The sequence below is a fragment of the Phyllopteryx taeniolatus genome, chromosome 4, assembly GCF_024500385.1.
Source record: "Phyllopteryx taeniolatus isolate TA_2022b chromosome 4, UOR_Ptae_1.2, whole genome shotgun sequence".
Taxonomy (NCBI): domain Eukaryota; kingdom Metazoa; phylum Chordata; class Actinopteri; order Syngnathiformes; family Syngnathidae; genus Phyllopteryx; species Phyllopteryx taeniolatus.
In genome coordinates, this window is record NC_084505.1 from 24,748,652 (window position 1) to 24,774,554 (window position 25,903).

The window sequence follows — 25,903 nt, forward strand, 5'->3', positions numbered from 1 at the left end:
ATTTTTTAAATAACTGTTCTCATTTTTTTTAAATTAAAAGGGGCAAAAATGTAGCTCTGTCCAGCCTCTTTGTCAAAAACAATAACAGTACATTGGAGCCACGTTGGTAGACGGCAAGCTGGATGTGTATTTTTAGAAAATACTGCAATGCTTGGTGCATTTTTTTGTTTTTTCTTTTTTAAAATTGGCAGGTGTTTTTGCCCCTCTCTAGTGTTGAACAAGAGAGACTGCAATGTAAAGTGAAGGGCACACCCATCAGCAAAAACACATATCTGTGAAAATGTGATTATAATGATAAGAAATGCAAACAAGCAACATGTTAACTTAGTAAAATTTTATTTACCAACAATTATAATTCTTCCATAATCTTGTTTTCAAGTTGGCTCATAAATGTTTACACAGTATAGTTTGATGACAAAAATAATGTTTTCCCCCCGTTTTTACATCTTGTGTCAGTTTATGCAGCATATCGTAGAGCAATTGAACATATTTATGCTTCTTTTTTAATGTGTCTAAATGTGTCAGGTGAGTTAAATGAACTTTTGTTGTTGCTGTTTTGAAGCGTGTTAACTCTAGGAAATGAACGCACTCACTTGCTCCTTTGACTCAAGATGCTAAAAAAAGGTGAACACATTGTCATGTGGGGCGTGAAGAGCAAACGTGGCAATCGCCGGAGACAGAGAGCGAGTGACACCTGCTTCGATATCAAAGTCCAAGTTCCTCTCGCTGGTCCTCTAGTCTTCTAAATCCTCGTCTTCGTCGTCCTCATCAGCCTGTTCCCTGGTGTCCAGCTCATCCTCGTCGTCCACCTGCGGGTACAAAATGTCTTCCGTGGTTACATTTTGTTCATAAACGTAGTATGCAGGTCAACTAAAATGGCCCCCAGCCTTGTTGTAAAGGAAATAGTAGCCAGGGGGCTTGTATTTAGATGGCCGAGACCAACATACACTAAAACTCTTTGGAACTTCGGCAGGTGCTGCTGACTTGGTTAACAACAGAATTTAAACAGGTTCAGAAGTTGCCTTGTTAATACTGTCTGCGAACTAAAGTAATTATATATTTTCATCGCAGATGGCGAAAGGGAGGCGTCTATTTTAGGAAGGAGCCATTACACGTGGTGTCAGGTGTCGGTCAACGGTTGAGTAGCTTTACTTTATTTTAGTTTTACAGTGGTACCTTAACTTACGAGTGAGCCAACTTATGATTCTTTCCAGATATGAGCCATCACTCGGACGATTTGTTTGCTTTGAGTAGAGAGCAAAAACATGAGACGCCCGCTAGATGACAACAAGCTATGACTGCAGCTTTGTTGCGGTGTTATTGGTATCGTTATTGCGACGGTGTTATTATGCGTTTCATCGTTAAATCTGTGTGGTGTGTCTGTATTATACTACCCCCTGATGGCCAAGGCACACACGCACACACACACACACACACACACACACACACACACACACACACACACACACACACACGACACAATGCCCATTGAATGAACGCAAAAGTATCAAACTAATTTTGTCATGGGCCACAGCGTGGTTCCGGTTTCCCTCAGAGGGCTGTTATGACTGAAAATATATAAATGTTTAATCGCCTCATCATATTACTACATAGATAACGAATTGATGGATAACTAGTTTTGAAATCAATTCTTTACATTCTACTTACGTTATTATGCTACATTTGAGATATGAGACTTGAGGTATGAGTGTTTTGAGATACGAGCTTGGCTATGGAACAAATTCAACTCTTAAGTCTTTATTTAGTTTTAAAACCAAGAGATACAGTCACCTGGCGGTGTTCTACGTGTATTGTTGTAATTAAGCATTGCCAGATCCTTTCAGTGTCATATGGCGTCTTCAAAGCACAAGTACTGCAGTTTTACTTTCAGTTTGATTCAGTAACATAATCATCGTCAACAGGAATCTTTGAACGGAAGTAGTTTTATTTTATTTTAGTTTTAAAACAGAGCAGTACCGTCACCTAGTTGCATTTTGTGGGTATGTCAGGCATTAATAAGTGATGTGATATTGCTCATAATGTAGCCAGACTCCTTGCTACTTCACAGTAAGGTCAATTTCTGGTTTTATGGTTATCATCATCAGGTATCTTCAAAAGTTGTCTTCTATTTCAGCATTAACCGAGTGATACAGTCACCAAGTGGCGTTTTATAAATATTGCTGGAATTACCAAGTGTTGACAGGCCCTTTCCTACGTCACACTAAGCTCCATTTCCAGGACTAAGGTTATCATCATCAGTTCTACTGTATACCGTCTGTCCGAGGCCTTTGAGTCTCTGCCTGAGGTTGTGGATCTTCTGGTCCTGGTCGGCCAGCAGCATGAGCAAGTCGTCCTGCTCCTTCTTGGACTCGAGGACGTCCGCTTCAAGCTTGGCCGTCTCCGTCTGCAGGATGGCCGCCGAGCTGGTGGCTGAGGCCGCCTGCTGTTCCAGCTGCGCCCGCCCCTCTGTCAGGCCCCGGACCTCCTCCTGAGGAGTGGACGACGACATAGGAAAGAGTTTGAGCCCTGCCTCAATCTTTAATCACATTTAAACATATTAAAAAAACATTTTTAAACAAATTGCAAACATACTTTAACACAAACAAATTGCAAGCATAGAATGAATAGAAAATACTGTGCATATTGTACTTTCTTTGTGTTACATATATGCCTTTAAGGGGCTGGGCCTGGTGGGGTGGTGTCAGGTCAGACTCTGCAGTTCTCATTTTGTTGATGTGTTTTACTGTTTCCCAGCATTCAATAAACAGCTGAAAAGTGCATCAGTGTGGGTCTCCTTTATCACATGCCAGGATATTACAGTAAGTATACTGTAAAACCCCATAAAGAAAATATTTATTGTCAACCGCAATATAGCCGGGATTTCCGCGACACACAAAAAAAATATATATACACTGTATAGCAAGTGCGCAAACGAGGAACCCCAATATAGCAGGTGAAAACTGTAACCAATTTAAATAATTAATTTAAGTTCCAGCGAGAGATATTTTTCCACACACTTTCAGTCTCTCCGTTTCTGACGTCTGCGCCGCTAGTCTGCTCTCCAGTTCGGCCACCTTGGCGGCGTCTGCTGAGGTGTCTCCGCTCGGGGAAGCACCTGAAGACTGAGGAGTTCCAGTTTGATTATGAACTACATCAAGTGTGTGTGTGTGTGTGTGGGGGGGGGAAGTCCTAAATTTGCCTGTCTTTACCTCAGTTTCAGCTCCTCTAAGCAGGCCTTCGTTTTTCGTCTTCAGCTGGCTGATCTCGGCCGCCTGCGACTGGACCTGACTCCTCAGAAGCTCCAACTCCTGGAAGCGACACCAAGTGATGATGCTGATGAATAACACAAGCACGGTGTATCATCATCATCAGTGGTGATGTGACGGTCACCTTGAGGAGTTCTGTGTTGTCTGAGCCAACTGTGGCACCCTCGGTTGGCTGAGACCCCTCGGACCGCTAAGAGAACAAACACAAGCATAGAAAATTAATGCACAGTATGCATTTGTGGTGTAGAGTGAAGCCCCGCTATTCACGGGGACCGAGCCCTGCCACAAATAGTGAAAATCTGCGAATAGGGTAAACGGGCTGCATAAGGTGTGCTGAAAATTCTTGATCTTCGGGGTACTTCGACAAAAACATGTCACTAACATGTTATTAAGACACCTGAGAACTGTTTTGAATTCCGGGAAAAAAAGCACAATATGGCTCCTTTGAGGCAGTGAAGCTTCCAAGGTTTCCTTCATAATTTTGAACACCTGAAAATGGAGGTCCTCTGCATAAAACGGCTTTCATTCCTAAATGGTAATTGTAATATTTATGTGAAACCTCTGAAATGAAAGCCGAAAGTCAACATTTTAGTCATGTTAAATTTGACTGAAAATCCAATGTGGTGGTGTACAAAGACAAAAGTCACCACTAACCAGGGCGTTAATGATGGCGTCTTTTTCACTGAGCTGTGTCTGGAGGAGGGCGTGTTGACTGCGCAGCTCCTCCATCTCCTCTCGAAGCTGCGCCACCTCTTCGGTCTGCATGCCATTGAAGTGGGCGCCGTCTCCCAGCGTGTTGTTGGCGTGACTCGGGTTTTCCTTACCTATATACACACACACGTAAAATCCATATGATCAGGGGTGGGCTAACTTTAGTGCTCGAGGTCCACGTTTGATTTTTTAAAACGGACAGATGGGCCAGGTCATTCATAGTGGGGGTATGAGGTTAAAAAAGTTACAAGTGTATGTTAAATATGTAAACTACTTTATTTTAATAAAAATAATGTTTTATTGTATTATTTATAATTAATCAGAACTAATCAATTATTTCATACAACAAAAATAGAAAAGTTATATATATTTGTAAAATACCCACTATTTCGCTTATAATAGGTGACAACGGAAAATTGGCTTGCTAAAAAAGCCGTTCCAGCCTATCTTGAGCTTGTCTTTGTCTACAAATGCGCAGTGTAAAAAAATAAAATAAAATAAAAAATGTAAACAAATGAGATCCCTAACTTTTTTTCCTCATAACTCTTAGAATAGACTATCACATAAAGAAAATTCCAATAAAGATTTGTAAAAATACAAAAGATATTAGTAAAAGTGTTTGTTTTATAATTATTACCATTTCATTATATATAATGAATCAATTGACTATTATTAAATGGGATTAGGAAAGCTATCAAATATTTTTAGAATTGAGTATTCTACCGATTATCCCATCGATTAATCTGACAAAAATAGACTTCGTATGATTAAACGCAGTATCATTTGCATATAAGATGCAGGTTATTTTAAATTTGCTAACATCGACGTTACCTTGTGTTGGCGATCGTAGACGGGCTGTTGTGGTACACATCACACTTCATCTTAAATGTGTAATGTTCCCAACCTCTGAACATTCAGTCTTTAACAGACTCTTTCCTCCTGACTCGCTGCCATCGCGCCAACTTATTTCTACATAGAGTAATATGTGCAACTGATGTAAGAGTCTGTGGGAAAAAACGATCCTGTGAAACTTTGAGGCAAAGATATTGCTTTGACCTTTTCCTGTAATCGAATTATTTGATCAATTATTGATGAATGAATGAAAAAAAGAAATACATTTTAATTAACCAATTTTAAGTAAAAAAAAAAAATGCAATAAATATTACACGACTCATGATAATGCAAATGCTCAGTGGGTCGGAAGAAAGAACGGAGCGGACAACATGGGGCCATAGTTTGCGCATCCAAAGCATTCGATGGTGGTGGCATTATTCAGCTATGCAGTGAGGTAGGTGAACGCACCCAGCTTGAGCTTGAGGAGGTTGTACTGGTCCTTGTGCTGCTGGATCTGGCTCAGCTGCTGGCCCATGGCGGTCTGCATCTGTTCAGTCTGGGTGGTCATGGAGGATACCTGCTCCTTCAGCTCCTGTATCTTGGAGTCCTGACCACAGACGGAAAATCAGTTGCAGAAGTACTTCAGGGCACAGCGCGAGTTTTCCTCAAGAAGGGGGGGCTTACTTGTTCTCTGATCAGCTCTTTGTACTGCGTGACGATGTTGTCGTGCTGCTCCAACGTCTTCTTGACCTCCTCTTCCTTCTTCTCATCCTCGCTGGACTTGTGCACCGCTTTGGTTATCACACCTGTTTACATCAGAGGGGAAAATCAGTTTTGAAGTATTCTGGAAAATACGCTTCAAAAGTCAGACAAAACTTGACGAAACAGAACGTTTGAGTTTTTCTTTGGCTTTTTTTTGGGGGGGGGTACAAAAAGAAGGAACAAATGATAACATATCTCCCGAGTATCAAAGGATGAACTCCACATGCTTTTTCTTTGGCTCAATTTTCAAATAGATTGGCTGTCATCACAACTCACACAAGACTTTACAAGTAACTTACATGAGCTCAGTCCAGCCAGCATAAAATGTTCAACTATGCACATTTTGCTTTTTTCTCCATATTCAAACTGATTGACTCCCCTTACAAATGCCTTTTCACAAGACCTCAGCATACCTCTCAAGGCTTTTAATATCAATTATTATTACAAGCCCTGTTCGCTTTTACTCTTCTATGGAATGTCAAATCTAACTTAAAACCTCACCTAGACAGTTATCATAAAGGTTTTATGATGGGGAAGTTTGAAAGCAATTATTTCTATTTGCATCATTTCCTATGGGTGAAAAGTAAAACTCAGGTTTCCCGTGTACTGACCCTCCAGTTCTTTGACCAGCTTGGTGAACTCGTGGTCAAAGAGCATCTGGTCCGGTGATGGGAAAACCGGCTGCGGCTTCTGGGCGGCGCGCGAGTACAGCTCGTGTTTTGTGACAAAGCCCAGCTTCTCCACAAAGTTCTCCTTGCCGATACGCTTCTCGATCAGCTGCTTTAACTTCTCTCTGAGGAGGAAGAGAAGCACCCCCCCCAAAAAAAAGAAACAAATCTTGGGCCGCAAGTAAACAAGTGATCTTGTAGCATGGCAGAGGCGAGGAGCTCACTTAGTGTAGTTTTCAAGTGAGTTGTCATTGTAGTAAATGCAGATGCCCAGCAGCAGCGCACACAGGCCCTGCACCAGACGTTCATCCTCTCCCAGGTTCTCAGAGATCTGTGCTGTGAGCTTTTGCAGCCAAAGAGTCAAGGAAAATTACAGAAAACTATTTACATTAGCAGTGAAGACAACCATTATAAATGTGTGCATATGTTTTGGTTGACTAACTGTGGGGGCTAGGAAGCTAACTTAGGTTTACTAATGCTCATTTACCAAACTTCCTGGTCACAGAAACAATCAAATATTTGAATCAAACTCAGTCCTCTGGCGTATTTTGCAATTTCATATTTTTGATCCGAGCTTAAAATTGAATTACGAAAATTCCCCCCCAAACATTTAATTACAAAATAATCATTCATTCTATTTTTATTTTGGATGGCCAATTGAAAACAGAGAGAACGTATGAAACACGGATTGAGCATGACTCCCCACTCCAAGGATACAAAGGGGACATTTTCCTGATTGTGGAGAAAGTGTGTGACGGCGATGGGGCAGTTGTTGATCCACGTGCACAGCAGCATGAGGAGACCCACCCTGGTTTGCACCCTGCTGCCCTGTGAAACACAACACAGACATCTTGAATAATATTATATAAATCAGAATTACTGCAGGAAGCAGCCACGGGAGATGACGTACATGTTAATCAAATTCAACGGTGACTGCATAAAATTGTCTTAATAAGATTTATGAGGGTGCTACATGGAAGCTAAATCTAAACAAAAGGCAAACGATTAAATTTGTAATGTTCAGTCAAATTTTTGCAGCTTAAAAGAAAACGACAACAAAAATTAATAAAATGACTTCCCACAATTAGTTACAAGCATCATTTACACTGCTTGAAAATGCTTTAAAAAGTAATGGTTTTTTGTACCTTTTAAAATTAAAAAGAAAAATATTCATTTTCCATACCGCTAATCCTCACTAGGGGTCACAGGTGTGCTGGAGCCTATCCCAGCTATCTTCGGGAGGCGAGAGGCGGGGTACACCCTGAACTGATTGTTATTTTATATTTAAATCAAACAGTTTGTTATTTAAAATGTTTTCTTTCTGAAAAATGTTTTTTTTTTTTTTAAATGTTATTTTTCAAACATTTTGAATTTAAATATTTTGTAAAACAATGTTTTTACTATGAGTTGTTATATTTTGTTATAAAATTTCCCTTTTAAAATGTTTTTAATTATATACTTTAATCACAATAAATATAAATAAAAAGTTTACATTTTAAAATTGCTTGAAACATTTTACAATCAAAATATTTAACAATAAATGTTTAAATAAAAAAATGTAAACTTAAAAAATTACATTCACTCAAAATTCTGCATTTATCCATCTTTTTTCATTTTCACTGTTCTATATTGATGACACGGAATCTGAATCAGAGAGCCTTCACGCTATTAATAGGGTTAGGACAAAAAAAATAAAATAAATAACAGCAACAGCGGATGTGGTTAGGTTGAGCAATACATGCATATCTTACAACATAATCTTGGAATATAGGGGAGAGAAGACATTTCTCAAATGAATATTACACAACACGACAGGGTTTTGAATACAGACTAAATATTTAACTGTCCAAATGATTTTCTTTCATCCATAATGAATCATTCCACCTCTTGCAGGGAACAAAAAGTATTATGTTTTAAAACCACAGTGGCGAGGCAAGAAGCCGCAGTTGCAGGCTGCGAACCACATGCAACAAGCTAAAAACTGAACAGCATTTCAGAACCTATGCAGCTTAGAGCAGGGGGGGAGGTGGTTGGGAGAAGAAAAAAAAAGAAAATAAAATAATTTAAAAAAAAAAAAATCACCTTTTCAGAATTTGTCTCCAAGTAGGACGCAATGCACAAAAGTGAAACAAACAAATGGACTTATTGGACAAACAAAGCAGAATGAGCTTCTCTGTATGTGTGAATGTTGTCTTCATACTGTAGAAATATGCTCAGCACTCACTGAATAAGTACGAGTATTTGCACTGCAGGCCAACATGGGTAAAAATGGTGTACTACATTTGCACAAAAAGACACTGTGCTTAAAGTCCCCCCCCCCCCCCCCCCCCCCCCCCCCCCCCACACACACACACACACAAAGAGAAAAGATAATACATTGTGCCAGTATGGGCTTGTAGAACGCCTGCAGAGTAGACGCTGCATCTGTAAAGCTGGAATTTTTGGCGCTGGTTAATGAAGTAACTTTGCCGCTTGCGAATAATCATTTTAATGCTAATATTTTTGGCGTGTGGTAATTGATGATGATGCAAATGTTGTGAATCATTATAATTAGGCTTTACACGATCAGGTTTTTTGGGGACGATCAAAGTTGAAAAAAACGATAACCGATCACAAGATGGAGGAATGTGTCTATTTAAATGACCTGTTCATTTACTGTATATACTAGTGTACTTAATTGCTCAAAATAATTACATTTACAATAAATAATGTATCTTTGTTCATCTATTTATGCCAGTGAGGCATAGTGACAGACAGAACAAATGATAAATGGTCTTCTATTAGATGGCAGGAAGTACATAGAGTAATTAATGTATCCACTTTTTGTGAAATCTTTTGTTTGTTGGTGTTCCGTGAGATTTTTCAATTGTAAAATATGTTCCTTGGCTCCATAAAGTGTATCCGCTCGCATTTGAGTTGACAAGATAAAAGCCCAATGATCGTAAAAAACGGGATGCGGTGGTATCGGAATACAAGATTTTATTGCAGTAGTCTGACAGTACAATCGTGAAAGAGCAAATTTGTCTTGTAGTCTGATCCGGGCATTACGTGTTGTCTGTCTCAGATGTGTTGTCTGTTCCACACCGCCGACGATGTTTTTTTGTTGTTGTTTTTTTTAATAACTTTATTGGCCATCAGATATTTCCAATACTTTGTCAAAAGACGTACGACAAGGCTAAAAATAAACTAGCTTTTGGATTCTAATATACTGTGCACGATGGCGACGCGGAGTAAATGTCTTTTGCGGAGCCGATCCGGCGAACTAGCATAAAATGCTAAATATCGGCCGATAATGATCGGCCCGATAAAATCGGTGTAAAGTCTAATTATATTATAAATGGTAATAATACAAGTTATTCCAATTAAACATTGGGGGTGTCAATTCTTTTTTGTTAAGCGGGCAGTCAACCTGGCAATTATCCACCTTTGAAGGTAACATTATCAGATAGAATTCATATCATTCAATATCAGAATTATAAATTCTTATAATTATTTCAATATAATAAATTGATGATTGAATTGATGAAATAAATGATTAAAAAAAGACTTATCATTATAAAAATGAATATGTCCAAATAACGTCCGTCTCCCCAACAGAATACAATAACCGTTTAGTCCCGCAAATGCCAGTAGATGCCTGGCACTCTGCAGTTGAGTAAACAAATGCTAAGGAGGGCCCCTACATGAAGAAATACAGTAAATGAAAAGCCAAAAAGGGCCAATTGTGCACCAGTGCAGCCTGATTATAAGCCACAGGAAAGAAAGGGGAACCACGAGTTGCTAGTCACCATTATCCCTTTCACACACAAAGCGCCCCACCATTAAAAAAAAAAACAACTTCCTCCTACACAAGCCAGGCCGAGAAGCAGCAAAAAAAAAAATGTTTTTAAAAACACACACACACACACCCTCAAACAACACACAAACACATGTAACACACACTTTACTCACCCGCCGGCTGATCTTATCACCCTGAAAAACCACAACGTGACATCGCTCTAATCAATGAGGCTCCAACTTTGACTTCTCAAACGTTTGGGGTTGAGGGACCCCTTAACAGGAGAAAAATCTTTGCAAGGCCCCCTAACCATAATGCCAGTTAAACATCACTACCATGTGTACCCCTAAATGTCAAAGGTACGGTGATTATCAAAATGGAGTAGAGAAGAGGTGCGTGAGCTCCCTCTAGTGCTATGCGAGAGAAGCACTGCCTAAATGGAGTTCAGTTGCATTTAACTTTGAAATACAAAGCATTTGCATTCAATCTTTTTGGACGCTTTGTTGTTTACTACAATAGAGAAATTTGTTATTGTTATAAGAAAAAAAAACTTATTCCAGTAAACATTTTTTCTACTTATAGCTTGAAAAAAGTGGAAATTGTCTAAAGACGTAAATTTTTCAGGTGACTAGTTATTTTATCCGCAATCAAATTAGTTTAGACTAGAAATGGTAAGATGGAGTTTTGCAGTGAATAACATTTTTGAAAATGACACAAACAAAAAAAATACCTAATTGTATTTTGTATCATTAATTTAAGTTTTAATTATTTTGCGGACCCGCAGGCTACGGCTCGCAGATGCCCAGAGGGGTCCGGGGACCTGTTTGAGGACCACTGCACTCAAACACTATCCCCCACCCACAACACCTTAACAGCGTCTATTTCTCGCCTGTCTACCTGGGAGAGGATGTTGGTGCACTGCTGCAGCAAGGACACAGGAGGCTTGCCCAGGCTGGTGGCCAGCTGGACCCGCAGCAGCTGCTCCTTCTGGGTGAGGTTGTCCTGCAGGGCATGCGCCAGGGCCACCGATGCACACCAGTTGGACAGGGAGTCAGCCGAGAAGAGGCCGCCGCACAGCAGCTGGCCAGCTGAAATGGAATTGGCTGAGGGGCGCACGCAATACAATAGGTTGATCTTCACATTGGCGATAACACTGGAGAATAAACTCCATAACATTAAACAAACTGTAACAATAGGCTCCGCCTTTTAAATTAAAATCGTTTCTGCCATCATCGAGGCAGTAAAGGGCAACATTAATTTATTGTTTGGACAGCACGTGACCTATCATTTGCATTCTGGTGGGCCACATCATTCTGATTTACATCAAAACAAAAAATGGGTTCTTGGCACATATGTAAACCCTCCACAAACTTTCAGGGGCCTCTATCACACAGACCCCCAAAAATTTCCTATGCCTCCACAACTCATGGGGTGTCCGCCTCTCATATTCCGAGAGGGCGAAAAAGTAAGCTTGTTGTGAATGAACATCGCGGTTAGCCTTGTGTCGCTAGCTAATGAGACCGGTAGCACAGTCACTTAAAAAACATGCAAGTCTATCCTAAAATACATAAAAGCACAAGTGCAATAGCAACAGTGAAACAGAAGAATGTTATAAGACCCACTAAAGTCATTTTCGTGATTTGTTTCTAAATACATTTCATGCAGTGGCCATTCAACAGAATTGTCACTTCCAAATTTCAAATTTGTCCAGCTTGTTAACAATACTATTCTCTGTGGCGTGTTAAATTTACAGGACATTTTTTGGTCACTTTAGAGGGCCTTTATTTATTTTATTTTTTTTGCCTGGCTACGATGTCGCATCTTACAACGTGCTGTGCTATGTATGGAACACAAGACTGGCTCATTGGAGAGAAACAAGCGCAGGGCTCTTACTGTTTCCTACGATAACTACATTCAGCGTAATGCTGACTTGTATTTTAATCGTTTGTTTTGATTTGCTTCTATACTGGTCCGTTAAAATATGTCTTCCCATGAAACCAGTCTGTGGTGCAAAATTTTTATGGTTCTGACGCAGCATCTCTGTGTCAAAGAGCCTCAACATATAAAATGCCTCCCTGCTAACGAAGGGTTGCCTATAACAGCTGACTCATATGAAGAGTGTGACTGACCGTCGATAGTGGAGGGCAGCAGAGTGGCCACGATCTCCCCTTGCCCTTTCTGGTTCTTGTACAGGAAACACTGGAAGCAGTAGAGCACAGCGCAGCGCAGCACAAAGGGTTGCCTCTCGTTGACCATGGACATGAGCAGGACCACAATGGCAGGTCTACAGTCAATGACAAGAGCAGAGTTGAGGACATTGTTCAGATGTACAGTAAACCCCTTCGCTTTGCCTATGTAGGCTGAACCCAAGAGTGATTGACAACAGTGTGCGTCAACATTCACCTGCACTGAGAAAACTGTGTAACTTCCACTAACAACCCAGGCTAAACGTCACCCCACCTCCGACGTACAGAGATGTTAGTCTCTTCAACATACAGTGAACCCCCACATATTTGTGGTTTGGCCTTCCCAAATTCAACTATTTGGCTATTTTTTGGGGGGAAATTATCCGTATTTGCTGAAAAACTCACCCATTTAGTTTTTTTGGTCAGGTCAAATGCAAAAAATGCATTACTTTGGCACCATCTTGTGGTATGTTGGCATGGAACATCACTGTGTTGAAATGAGTTGAGGAATTTCATTTAGACAATTGAAGTGAGCTGAGGAATTTCGTTTCGACCAAATTAGTCCTTTGCCGCCATTTTGTGGCATCTATAGGCAATTACAAATTTTTCGGGTGGCATCTATTGCAGATTTTCCTGGTTCGTTGCGGGGCTTGGTCGCTACCCTCCACGAATAGCGGGGGATTACTACTTTGTTATTTAGCCAGGGCTTTACCGCCATCTTGTGGCATTTTAGGGATTTGCAAAAACAGTACAAAAACATTGATAGATGAGTTTTTCAGCAAATGAACGAGGGGATTACTGTACTTTATATTGCAGTGTTTTACCTGGGTGGGTTCGATGGCGCATTGACGGATGCAAAGTAGTCTTGGTTGACCTGTGACCCCCTGATGACTTCTGACACAGTGTTGATGGTCTGTAAGGAAGCGGCGACATACGGTTAGAAACACGGAACAAGCCTACTTCTCCAATTGTCTACTACCGATTGCGATATACCTCGGTGAGGATGTCTGCCGGCACGCCGGTGGCCATGAGGATGGTGCACAGCTGCTGTAGCAGGCCACACTGATACATGGACTTCTGACAGCTGGCCGTAGCTCCCGGCGAGTTCACCGGTGACACCATGACTCGCACCAGCTGGGATCAACCAACACAACACAGAGCATTTCGGTTGTGTCTCTATAAAACAGAGCGAGGGCTGAGCGATTACAGTTTTACTGATGAAGTAAAGTGTCTATGTCAGGAAAAAACTCATTTTTTTTTTTTTTTTTTTTTTTTTTTAAAGATTCATTTGTTGGCTTCCGTAGTTTAAAGCGCATTCCCGCTGACGTGCACTTCATACACTAACAACGTGGGTGTGAGCCGATTGACAAAGTAGTTCACAAAAGCACAGTGATTTGGCAATTTGATCGCTATAGTCAGCAACTTTTCCAACCCCTCTAGAGACTATTTTTCACAAAAATGGCTAGGCAGTTTAATTCCTAAGAAACAGAGAACACCAAGAGCAGAACCACTTTCACATCATTTTCCATATGGCAAGAAAGCAGCCCAGTGGAAGGCAATTGTATAGTCGTTGATGCTAAACTTTACCAAAGACAGTGCCCATTTATATGTTGCAAAAGCAGTGATTTATCCACATATTGGAACATTTTGACCCTAGCTATGTGCTTCCAATCAGCAAATACTTTGCGGAGGTCGCCGTGTCTCAGCTGTACAGCTCTACATGAGAAAACACCGTGGGAGAGCTAGCAACGGATAAATGCAACAGCTGAGCCATGCGGTTTGACAGCGCATTTTATGTTGTTCACTCATTAAAGGATTACGATCTTGACCAATGGGACATTTTTTCAAGGGGAAGCACTTATATTCAAATAATCTGTAAAAAAAAAAAAAACATCTATAATTCATGTGAAAGTTGATAGTTAATGCTGGGGGGGACGATCACAAGCAGAAATAGGATTTTTGTGAAAGAAAAGAGATTTTATGTTAAGGTCATATCACCCAGCCTTAAACAGTGTTTTATAAAAAAAAAAAAAAAAAAAATACAAAAAAAGCCCAACAATGATGCTGTATGGTACCTGCAGCATTAAGTGGAGGTTGGTGACCTTCTGTGCTGACCAGCCTGAGTTGTCATCGCCGACCTCGAACCACGGCCTCATGCGCTGAATGAAGGAGCCCTCCTTGAAGAAGTTCTGGTTGGAGCTGTTATTCTTGAGGAGGTTGCGCAGTAGCAGCAGGCAATCCTCGACCACAATGCCTGCGCACAGACGTGACACGCAATCTTTCGTGTAGCTTTATTGGAGGAAATACACCAGGGTGGATTGTATTTACAAGGGATTAAATCACTACAATAACATGTTAGGCACCAGCATAGACCCCCGCTATTATTGGGGGATAGGGACCAGGCCCGATCGTGAACAGCCAAAATCCGCAAATAACTGACGCCCATTATAATTGCATTGAAAAGCTCGCATCTAGAAGAACTCCTAAGTAGGGTCACTCATAGCTCAAGGCACCACTGTATTAGAGAACATTGCAGGATGAGAAAATTAAATCCTCTGCGCATTGTGTGGGTGGGAAAATGCCAATTGGTTTGATAAAGGGAGGGACACACACAACGATTTTTAACATTGTCACCGATTTTTTAAATGTGATCAAATGTGGCACTTGAGCACAAACGTTTGCCCACCCCTGCATTAAACACTACCTGTACAGGAAATGTTTTGTGAAGCTGGCTGTTTCGACCTAGAATAGATTCATGAACAATTCATTAATTTATTTATTAACAAATCAAAGATAGTGTCCACTTATATAGTAAGAATTCCTGCAGGGGAGCTCCTTGTACCTCCGTCGCTGCTGCCTTCTTCTGTGATGATATCCAGGAGGCGCTCAAAGGCGTTCTCAAAGGCCACAATCTTCTGGATGGCCGCGTTACCTTTGGTCAGTTGCTGGAGCAATAGCAAGCCCTGCGGGGATGGGAAATGGGTCAATTTGGTTGCCATAGTGTCCATAAATCGGTATTAAAAGAAACAAATCTGAAAGTTCTCACATCGTTGCGTATCACTTCTCTGGAATCGGCCAATAGGTCCATCAATCTGGAGACACCTGCAGGTGAAAATATATGCTCTATACATACCGGAGAAAGCTAGAGGACATGCGGCAAACAATGGATCACAAACGCACCCATGGGGCTGACCAGGATGATGCTCTGTAGCTGGACACACTGGTTCCTCAGGAGGGCCGTCAGCAGCTTCACAGCGGGCCAACGCACGTGGAAGTCAAACTCCTACAAGAAAAACGTGCAACGAAAAGACAGGTCAGAGCAGACGTGGTATCTGTAAAGCTGACGTTTACTGCAAAGTTGAAAGAGAAAGTACTGCAGCGGCGCACTTACAAAAAAAATTATTTCCGCAAATAGTGGCCAGAGACATTTATTATTCAACTGCAGATGAGGAAAAGCCAATTATTCAGCGTGTGGCATTTATTTATACGCATACATATTTTGGGAATAACATTACATATTACACCACCTGTCAAGCAAAGGGATGCATCAATAATATATTATTAAGTATTATAAACATTTATTTGTTAACTAATATCAGGGTATAATGAAAAAATACATGGAAAAATAATAATATTGTCTATTATAGAGAGAATTTGTTTTCCTTTTTTACTGATTAGTCAAGGGAGCGGTGGACTCACAGGAGGCGTATGTCTTTCGTGGATGACACACCCACTAACCAATTGGGCCTTCCCCCGCCAAACACAAAATCACTCTACCCGCCGTCCACAGTTGCACTCGCCCCAGCCCCTGACTTGCTCATCCAATCACATTCAGACACCTTCGCAGCCTCACAGACAGTCAGAACTTATAGAGTTTACCAATTCACGGAACACAACTGCGGGATTGCTACAATACTAAGAAGAAAAAAAAAAAAAAAAAAAAAATCAAAGGAGGAGGGACTTCTTTGCAATAATGTATTGTGGCGACCCTGTGGTTGTGTTACATGGATTGTTGCTAGAGTTCCAACAGTCTGTAAGACCGTGAAGGTGTCCAAATGTGATTGAGGATTAGATGACTAAATTGGTGAGGTCGTAGGACCAGTGGAAGGAGGAAGAGGCACGTGTATCTGTGGGATGAAGGCTGACACTTGAATGAAACACTCGTTATGTTTTGGGGGGCGTGGCTACAGCCTTTTCAGTTGGCCATGCAAAGTACTTGTGATTTTATTATATTTGAGGATCTTCTTTTCCTTTCGGCTTGTCCCAGTAGGGGTCGCCACAGCGTGTCATCCTTTTCCATGTAAGCTCTCCTGCATCCTCCTCTCGAACACCATCTGCCCCCATGTCTTCCCTCACGACGTCCATCAACCTTCTCTTTGGTCTTCCTCTAGCTCTCTTGCCTGGCAGCTGCATCCTCATCATCCTTCTACCAATATACTCACTATTTCTCCTCTGGACGTGTCCAAACCATAGAAGTCTGCTCTCTCTAACTTTGTCTCCAAAAGATCGAACCTTGGCTGTCCCTCTGATGAGCTCATTTCTAATTTTATCCAACCTGGTCACTCCGAGAGCGAACCTCAACATCTTCATTTTCCGCCACCTCCAGCTCTACTTCCTGTTCTCTTCAGTGCCACTGTCTCTAATCCGTACATCATGGCTGCCCTCACCACTGTTTTATAAACTTTGCCCTTCATCCTAGCAGAGACTCTTCTGTCACCTTCCTCCACCCGTTCCAACCTGCTTGGACCCGTTTCTTCACTTCCTGACCACACTCACCATTGCTCTGGACGGTTGACCCCAAGTATTTAAAGTCCTCCACCTTTTCTATCTCTTCTCCCTATAGCCTCACTCTTCCCCCACCACCCCTCTCATTCATGTCCATATATTCTGTTTTACTTCGGCTAATCTTCATTCCTCTGCTTTTCCAGTGCATGCCTCCATCTTTCTAACTGTTCCTCCACCTGCTCCCTGCTTTCACTACAGCACACCTCACCACTGTTCTGCTGCCCTCGTACATGTCCTGTATTATTCTAACATACTTCTCTGCCACTCCAGACTTCCGCATGCAGTACCACAGTTCCTTTCTGGGTACTCTGTCATAGGCTTTCTCTTGATCTACAAAGACACAATGTAGCTCCTTCTGACCTTCTCTGTACTGTTCCATCAACATCCTCAAGTCAAATAATGTATTCCTTTCGTCTCTCCTCGGTCCTCAGTGTCCCACTTCTTCTTAGCCAACCTTTTTCCTTGTATGATTTCCTGTGATGTGAGGTTCCACCACCAAGTCTCCTTCTCTCCTTTCCTGCCAGAAGATACACCAAGTACTCTCCTGCCTGCCTCTCTGATCACCTAGACTGTAGTGGTCCAGTCTTCTGGAAGCTTCTCCTGTCCACCGAGAGCCAGTCTCATCTCTTCCCGAAAGCTGCACAACACTCGTCCTGTCTCAGCTTCCACCACCTGGTTCTCTGCTCTGCCTTTGTCTTCCTAATCTTCCTCCCCACCACCCGAGTCATCTTACACACCACCATCCTATGCTGTCTAGCCACACTCTCCCCTACCACTACTTTACAATCTGCACCAATCATGACTCTCTCTCTGTCTGGGATGCTCAGAACTACTTCGTCTAGCTCCTTCCAGAATTTCTCTTTCACCTCTAGGTCACATCCTACCTGTGGGGCATAGCCGCTAATCACATTATACATAACACCCTCAATTTCAAGTTTCAGCTTCATCACTCGATCTGATACTCTTTTCACCTCCAAGACATTCTTAGCCAACTCTTCTTTTAAAATAACCCCGACTTCATTTCTCTTCCCATCTACACCATGGTCAAATAATTTAAACCCTGCCCCTAAACTTCTAGCCTTACTGCCTTTTCACCTGGTCTCCTGGACACACAATAGATCAACCTTTCTCCTAATCATCATGTCAACCAACTCCCGAGATTTTCCTGTCATAGTCCCAACATTCAAAGTCCCCACATTAAGTTCTAGGCTTTGTGCTTTCCTCTTCTCTTTCTGCCGAAGAACCCGCTTTCCACCTCTTCTTCGACTTCCTGATGCAACCCTCTGCATTTATCCAGGCTTGGGACCGGCCTACAGTTTGCACTGGCTTGTGTCCCCCATAGACTTGTAAATTTGGCAAGTGACCGTGCTCCCGGTCGCTTTTAAAAACAAATAAATAAAAAATTTGTATTCCACACATTTGAGGTAAAGCTACTTGTTTTCTGTGAACCGTCCATGTTGTTAATGCCAAAATGTGATTGGCAATTAGTTCACTTAAAGCTCTGTCATTGCAGAGAGGTAAAGTCAATGCTTCGATTAATCCATTCAACCCCTAATATATATCATCAAATAATATAAAAACACATTTATATAAGTAAAGCCCTCCTCTCTTGAATAAATGCCTGGTACTCAATGTAGTAGACTAAATAAAGGCCCCCCGGCTACTATGTGAGGATAGTAGGTGGTAGTATTACCCCTAATGGTAAGGCCATTCCCCCCCCCCCATCTCACAGAGAGCAGTACCTCCAGCATGGTGAGGAGCAGCGTGATGTGTTCGGAGTCCTGGATGAAGGCCTCTGTGAACTTGGCGCCCAGGTCATCTGCCTGCTTCTGGGAAGTTTCATCTGTACAAAAAAAAAAACAAAAAGAGGCGGAAATAACAGGTGAGGTTGTGCCAGAAGCACAAGGAAACACAGGAAGAAATTTGCCTTCTTCAGCCACAGTTAGTTGTCGGCTATACTACAACACTGTGAAAGCTCCTTCATTCGATCAGTAGTTTAACTATAGCCTTCTTCACACAGGGATCCAGCAAAATTAACGCCTAACAGAAGTGAAGTGGGATATTGCACTGGTTCAAGTTATACAAATCGATATATAATCGCACACCCCTTAAAATATCATTTTTTACTAAATAAATTGATTATTCATCTACTTTTAGTAACGATGCTCTATTTTCTTTATTTAGAATGCTGTTAATATGAGGTCTGGCCGCACAGGTGCTTTCTGGGTTTTTCGGGAAACCATGCAGCCGCACGCAATACTAAAGGCTTCGTTATACTCACGCGGAGGGCGACCCTGCCAACGTCACTGCGGCCGTCCCTCGCTTAGTTTGCCTTTATACTCGAGCGCAACCCACGTGCGCCGTTTTGAAAGTGTGCTGCAGTTCCCCAAGTCGGGGGTGTCGCTACGGCTAGCTTTGGATAGGACACCACAGGGTGCAGTTTCCGCCAATGCCGGATCAGGATTTCAAAATCCTGCTCGAGTCTGCCTCTATTCTGTACTGGTTCTCTCACCGACCAAAGATGTGCATTCAGAATTGTTTTCAGATTCATTTCTTTCCCCCCCCCCCCCACATCAGACGCTGACATCATCTAATTATCTGATTGTGGGATGTTGTGTTGCTGGATGAATGAAAGTGCACACCATTGTGGGCCGATTTTGGCTGGGTTCCATTTAAAAGGCAAAGCCGTACAGCTCCTTTGAAGCCCTCTAGCTTCAGGAGAGTAGCAATGGCAACACAAGTGTCTTGAAATGCATTACTAATGATTGCCTTTTTCAACAATGAGCTATGACTCGTGTGGTAGCTGGTGTATGGTAATGGTAAAAAAAAAAAAAGGGGGGGAACAATCATGCACAGCATGCAAAAAGTTTTACCTTCTGATTCGTCTGTGAGGTTAAGACATGGAAGAGAAGAAGAGAGAGACGACACACTTTACATTTAAAACAGACACTGTCGGCGTACAGGACGAGGGGAAATGCACAAGGTGATTGTTCACATGAAGAACAGCAAATGTCAAAGTTGACAACTAAGTTGCCTTTTTTAATCATTACTATTAAATTGAATATTTCTAATCAGTCACGACGTGTTCACTACCTTGCTCTTCTTCCTCGTCGTTGCAGATGATGTTGTACAGCGTGTCCAAAGCATAGCCAAGAATTTCAGAGTCAGACCTAAGTCAAGGAGACAAGAAATTTTTTTTTTTGACAAAAGCATGTCACAGTCATGTTCATAAGACACCTGGGAACTGTTTTAAATTGCGAATTGTGACCATATATCATCATATATTTAGTTTTATTTTCGTTTCGTTTTGACACTCGCAAGCCAGCTTTGTAAAAAACATTGCTTGTACAATTAATAAAAGGTGTTAAGGCAGTGAAAGTTTCAGTGTGAAACTGATTATTTCTTTTTCCTGAGAATTTTTTTTTTTTTTTCCCCGGATGACAAAACGAGTCTCAAACGCATTGATACGTACCTGTCAGTTTGCAGGATGTTTATCAAGTGATCCATCGCTTGTGTGCCAACCTCCATGCGATATTTCTACAAAACAAAAAGTTAACTCTTTTAAGACACACAGGTGCAAGACATTAAAAGCTAAATTATTCAGAGCGCCATTTGTCCTGATAAACTCATGGAAATACAACTCAACACACAACTCTTGGCAATATTTTGGTCATGTTTCATATATGATCATTTTATTGCTGGCATGAAGCGTGACAGAGCAGTGAAAATTTAAGTGCCTCCAAAATTAGAACAGTATTTCGTTAATAGCCATAATTCTACTAAACGGCGGGTCTGTCATCCACTTGAAAAATTAAAAACAGCACGTAAAATACATGCCTTTTTACCTTTATGACCATAACAACCGCATAAGGCGATAGACATCTTTAGCGCAACATAGAGCAGGAGAAGCATCGGTAAAGCTGACATTTAGAGTGGAAGTTAAAATTAATTACTAAATGATATATATATATATATAAAAGAGAGAGAGAGAGAGAGAGAGAGAGAGAGAGAGAGAGAGCTGAAGCTATTGAACATTTTAGTATTCAAGTATTATACTAAAAATCTTATCGGGTAATCGAGTATTCGCATAAATGAGATTTTTTTTTAATTTAAATATATTTTTTAATTTCTGCTTGGTTAAAGAGGAATTATGAATACACAAGAAAAAAAATAAGCCATTTCACTTAATAATTTGCGACCAATTAGTTTTCTTTTTTGATAATCAACTGTTTCAGTATAAAAAACAAGGCTTTAATTAAAAAAGGCATACACAGTCTATGTGTTACCTTCACTTGAGCAGCTAGCATTTTAGCATGTGATATAATACAGTATAGGGTCATGGCTGTGCATTTATGAGCTTATAGACCAGCTGACTAAAGTCAAATGAAGACACCTCAAGAGGAAGCACAAATACATACAAATTACACAATGGCACAACGTGAACCAATACTTTAATAGTCATGCGTAACGTGAAACAATCTTAATTGTTGGCCAACTACTGCTGCAGGCGTCAAATAATGCCATGGAACACGCAGGGCCAAGCTTATGGTACTCAAACATGTACATAAGCGCGCCATTTCTAAAGCATGCTTCTCCACAGGCTCCAAACAGACGAAATGTAAAACCATATTATTAACCAAAGCTACGCTTAAGAACTTTCATTAAGTACCTAACGGACATCAAAGAAATGAGCCACAGCTGTCAATCAAATCGTTGAGGAGCCGAAAATAGTCACCGAAAAAGGCAGCTGACAGAGCGATGCGACAAATGAGCACAATTTAAACTTATAAGTCACTAAATAATGTACTCGCTGTGGTTCAAAGATGCACATGATCCCTGCAATGTTGTACAAATCCAAATACGGCAGCATGAAAAGTCAATTGCAGTCACTGCTCCGTGATAGATAAGCGCAATTTGGTGTTCACCTTTCTGCTCAGTCTGAAATGCACTTTTGGTCTTATTTCCCGCCCGCATTTATCTCCTCTGATGTCATCACCATCTTCTTCTTTGTTGTGTTTAACGCGGTTTGCAAACTATAATAGTGCATTTGACATTTTCCCCGCTCCTTGAATCAAATATGTGCGCCTCGTATTGATGGCGTAAGCACGTTGTCGTCGTGCCTTTCCTCTGCGGAGTCTCACAATGAACTCCTTCCTGCCATTAACAGGCAGCTACTGTATACACACATAGTATCAAACTGAGAGGGCTGGCAGTGAATGAGTTAAATATGCGGATCCCAAAGCCTTTTTATTTTTTGTCCTCGAAGTACTTGAGTATTTGTTGCAGCCCTTTTTTACATTATTTCATTTACTATGATGACTCAATAATATTTTGAATTCCTACACATACTAAATATTCTAAGTTCCGCATTTTGTCTTTCCACTGCTACTCGTGATGTTTTAGTTTAGTTCCATTTGGCAGCACCATCGTTGATTTATGATTTATTTTAGGGCTTTCTAAAATGCTAGGCTAGCCAAAAGCTAAACGAAAGATGTCTACTTGTCTGCCTTTGATAATGTTGTGAACTGTAGTCACAAGTCCAAGTGGATGTCGTGCAGGTGGCTGAAAGAGTATCGGTATCAAGGTAGTTTATGCAGTTATACTACCAAGATTGCAGTTTTGGTAACACTACTAAAAACTGTGAGACAGATGTGCTTACCAGTAGTTCACCTTGCTGCCCAAAAACTGTTTACAATTTGGCAACTTGATACATTACCTTTGAGAGGGATTTAAGCGCACGGACCGCATCCCTGCGATCTTCTAGGAGAGTCGACGAGGCAACTCTGTCGCACAATTTCTGGATCTGTCACCAGAGGAAGTTTTATTAGTTATAAAGCTAATGTTTCTGCCCTAAAAATGAGAAACACCAATTCTGGTGTTATTTTACATGGCATAAAAAAGACACAAACCACCCAATTAATGCAAATAAAGCAACTATGTGTTTGGATCAATACTTTGCCTGTTCGGCAAGGCTTGCATTTTATACTTAAATGTTGCAGGTGAATGAATAACACTCAATCGTTGATAATGTCTTCCTATGAAACATTCAATATTATACTTAAACAAATAAATTACATCTGTCCAAGAATAATAAAACAGATGACTGAACAGCTGTCAATATCAAATATGTTTAGAATCAATTATTCCATCAATTGATCAAGTAAAAATGTTTTTTGCAAAATAAATGCAAAATATGTTTTCCAATTATTGTTTATTTGGTAGTGTTTAATGATCAAACAATTATCTAAATAAACAACAACTAAGCAATATCACATGAGAGGGAGTAACCTTTTTGAAACTGAGAGCTACTTCTTGGGTATTGATTAATGCAAAAGTTAACCTTCTAGTTTGATATACATTTGTGAGGCTGCTTCAGGTGCAACTAAATGTCAATTACAGATTATTCATACCATGGCTGAAAATAACTATATATATTTTTTTTTAATTAAATTGACTTATTTGTTTCCATAAATTGACTATGATTCAGTTACTGGTTTGGTCTCTAACATGCTAGAAAATAAGGAAAAATATTGATCAATGCTTTCCAAAGTAAAAGCAGGTGTTTGTAAATGTCTTACTTTGATTTAAAAAAATAAAATAAAAAAAAAGATAATCTTTCAGGACTACAGAAATCTGAGAATATTTACTGTTTAGAGGCTGAAATCTGAGGATTTGGACCATTTTAAGTTAAGCAATGCCTTTAAACAATCAATTATAAAAATAGTTGATGTTTAATCGATAATTGTTGCACCTCTGATAGAAAGGAAACAAACAAACCAGAAATCAAAGAATGCAGCGAAAGCAACTATGTGATTGGATCAATATGTGACCGAGCCTGTTAAGCAAGACTTGTATTTTGTACTTGAATGTTGCTGATAAACGAATAACACTCAATTGTAGACAATGTTTCAATGAAACATTCAATATTACTTATTTTTTAGTAGAATCCTTGATTTATATTAAAAAATAACATTATATCAAAGAATAAGACATACATGAGAGCTGTATTGAGAAAACGATATAAAATTCATTACAATTACACTGGTTAATAATCGCTTAATATATTCAATACAAAGAAAAAAACAATAATAATAAGCTGGAGGTAACAACGCCAGTAAATGACAGGTTAGCAAAATTAGCCTATTAGCATCCACGAAGCTAATTAATTCATACTATGGGGAGACACCACATATATGGTATCGTAAAGGTTCTAAATGATGATGATAGGCATCTTTAAGTGGAGTTTAAAGGCACTTTAAAACCGTCTTTGGAGTGTTTAGGAGCAAATGCTAAGCTAATCGCAGTCAGCCGGGGTTAGCTTCCTACCGTCTCCGCTCCAGTCGGCTGCGGCCCGGCTGCCTGGCCGCCCATCACTCCTCGGAAGAAGTTCATCTTTTCAGACGTCCCCTTGGGTAAGTACGACACTCCAGAATCTCCTCTAAATGATTTGGGTGAGAAAAAATATATCAAGAAAAGTTTACACAATCGTGTATGTGTTTGTTTTTTAAAATTATTATTATTTTTTTTTGTTTGTGAGGTGACAGAGCGACCCCGGAACTCCTCGCGGGAGAAGGAGAATGCGCATGCGCGAGGACGTGGCGCTACGTGGCCCATCAGTGGCACATTTAAAGGGCCAGGACCACAGATGTGAAATTATGTATTGGTAGATACGACACGTCCATTTTGAGCTTCGTGCCGACGGCTACGCTAAGATAGGGAGGTCAAAGTCGGCAGCGGATTTCAAGTGTTGGACGGCAAGAAAATAAGATCAAGGAAGCTTTTACATTGTGGTGCATCCGGTTCCATAAAATGCCGTACAATAAAGACAAGGAAACCCATCAAAGGCAATGCATGGACATTGAAATCAAGTCATAACTTTGTCAATGCCAAAGCGTATGCTATCAATACAAAACAACTTGAAACAAAGCCCAAATTATATTTTTACCTGTGAAAGGTTATTCCTCGTTCCTTTGTCGCAATTGTACGGCCTTGTACGCAACTGTATGCAGCACAATGTGCTAGCATCCCTGTTCTTTAGGGCCCCTTGCCGTCTACACACGGAGTGCGGTGACTACTTTGCCCCTACTAGCTTAGCGTTTCTGTAGTCACGCACCTCAAAAGATGTGTGTCTTATCTATAACCAGGACAAAAAATAAATAAAAAATAAACCCATCAGGTACAATGTAGAATGAGCATTTTGGGACAAAATCAATAAATATATATAAAAAAATATTAAACATGAACAAATGTGTTGAAATTGACTGTTCAATGAATTAGTTAACTACCTCTATTTACAGTATAATTTTTTTTACTGTGTAATCTTCAGGTAAATAAAAATGTACAAATATAATATTCATATAGCCTGAATGGAACTCCAATGTATTTGTTTAATTTTGTCAATGAAATAGCTTTAAATGACAAATTTTAACCCCAGAAAAATTTAACCTTTTTTTAAAATGTATAGTAAAAATTGTCAATGTATTTTAAATTTTTCTAATTTATTTCCTTGTGGTGGAACAGTGGTCAAATAGCACATCTGCCTCACAGTTCTGAGGTTGGGGATGCAAATCCAGGCTCAAATCCTTCCTCTGTGGAGTATAAATGTTCTCCCCCGTGCTTTTCTCTGGCTATCTGGAGTGAAAGTGAATGAATGTGAATGCTTGTTTGCCTGTATGTGCCCTACAATGGGCTGGCGACCAGTCCAGGGTGTAATTTACCTCTCGCCCAGTCAGCTGGGATAGGCTCCAGCCCACCCACGGACCTAGTGTAGAGAAGTACTGTAGAAAATGGATGGATAACTATTTTGTTGTCACAAAGTGGGATAACCATAGAAACAGAAATGGAATTTGAGAGAAGTCTGGCTGAAATTCCAGAAACAATACCTTCTACGAGCCACTAGGTAACAGTCACAGA

General features: G+C 40.6%; 1 protein-coding gene across 5 annotated transcripts; it reads right to left on the reverse strand.

Annotated features, from left to right (window-relative positions):
• Positions 1-319: 319 nt before the first annotated feature.
• Positions 320-24,580, reverse strand: uso1 (USO1 vesicle transport factor). Of its 5 annotated transcripts, XM_061770842.1 has the most exons (26): positions 24,317-24,580; positions 22,707-22,793; positions 20,463-20,527; positions 20,084-20,160; positions 19,864-19,875; positions 18,733-18,833; positions 15,386-15,488; positions 15,252-15,307; positions 15,048-15,168; positions 14,281-14,459; positions 13,199-13,339; positions 13,030-13,118; positions 12,149-12,303; positions 10,917-11,122; positions 10,193-10,213; positions 6,959-7,069; positions 6,466-6,584; positions 6,185-6,366; positions 5,496-5,617; positions 5,280-5,418; positions 3,921-4,090; positions 3,391-3,456; positions 3,210-3,308; positions 3,018-3,122; positions 2,273-2,488; positions 320-809 (listed from the first exon to the last, which is right to left on the reverse strand). In XM_061770842.1, exons 1-26 carry the CDS (start codon positions 24,380-24,382, stop codon positions 735-737), a joined length of 2,883 nt encoding a protein of 960 aa, XP_061626826.1. In that variant the 5' UTR covers positions 24,383-24,580; the 3' UTR covers positions 320-734. The 5 variants fall into 5 exon arrangements, with proteins under 5 accessions (XP_061626826.1, XP_061626830.1, XP_061626827.1 ...); XM_061770846.1 differs by lacking the exon at positions 3,018-3,122; XM_061770843.1 differs by lacking the exon at positions 19,864-19,875 and having other exon boundaries at positions 24,317-24,579.
• Positions 24,581-25,903: the final 1,323 nt, after the last annotated feature.

Coding starts and splice junctions, on each gene's coding strand:
- uso1 (XM_061770842.1), bottom strand. CDS start 24,382: ATGAACTTCTTCCGAGGAGTGATGGGCGGCCAGGCAGCCGGGCCGCAG. Junction 11,123..12,148: donor GCTGCCCTCCACTATCGACG/GTCAGTCACACT, acceptor TGCGCCCCTCAG/CCAATTCCATTTCAGCTGGC. Junction 810..2,272: donor TCAAAGGCCTCGGACAGACG/GTATACAGTAGA, acceptor TTGTACCCGCAG/GTGGACGACGAGGATGAGCT.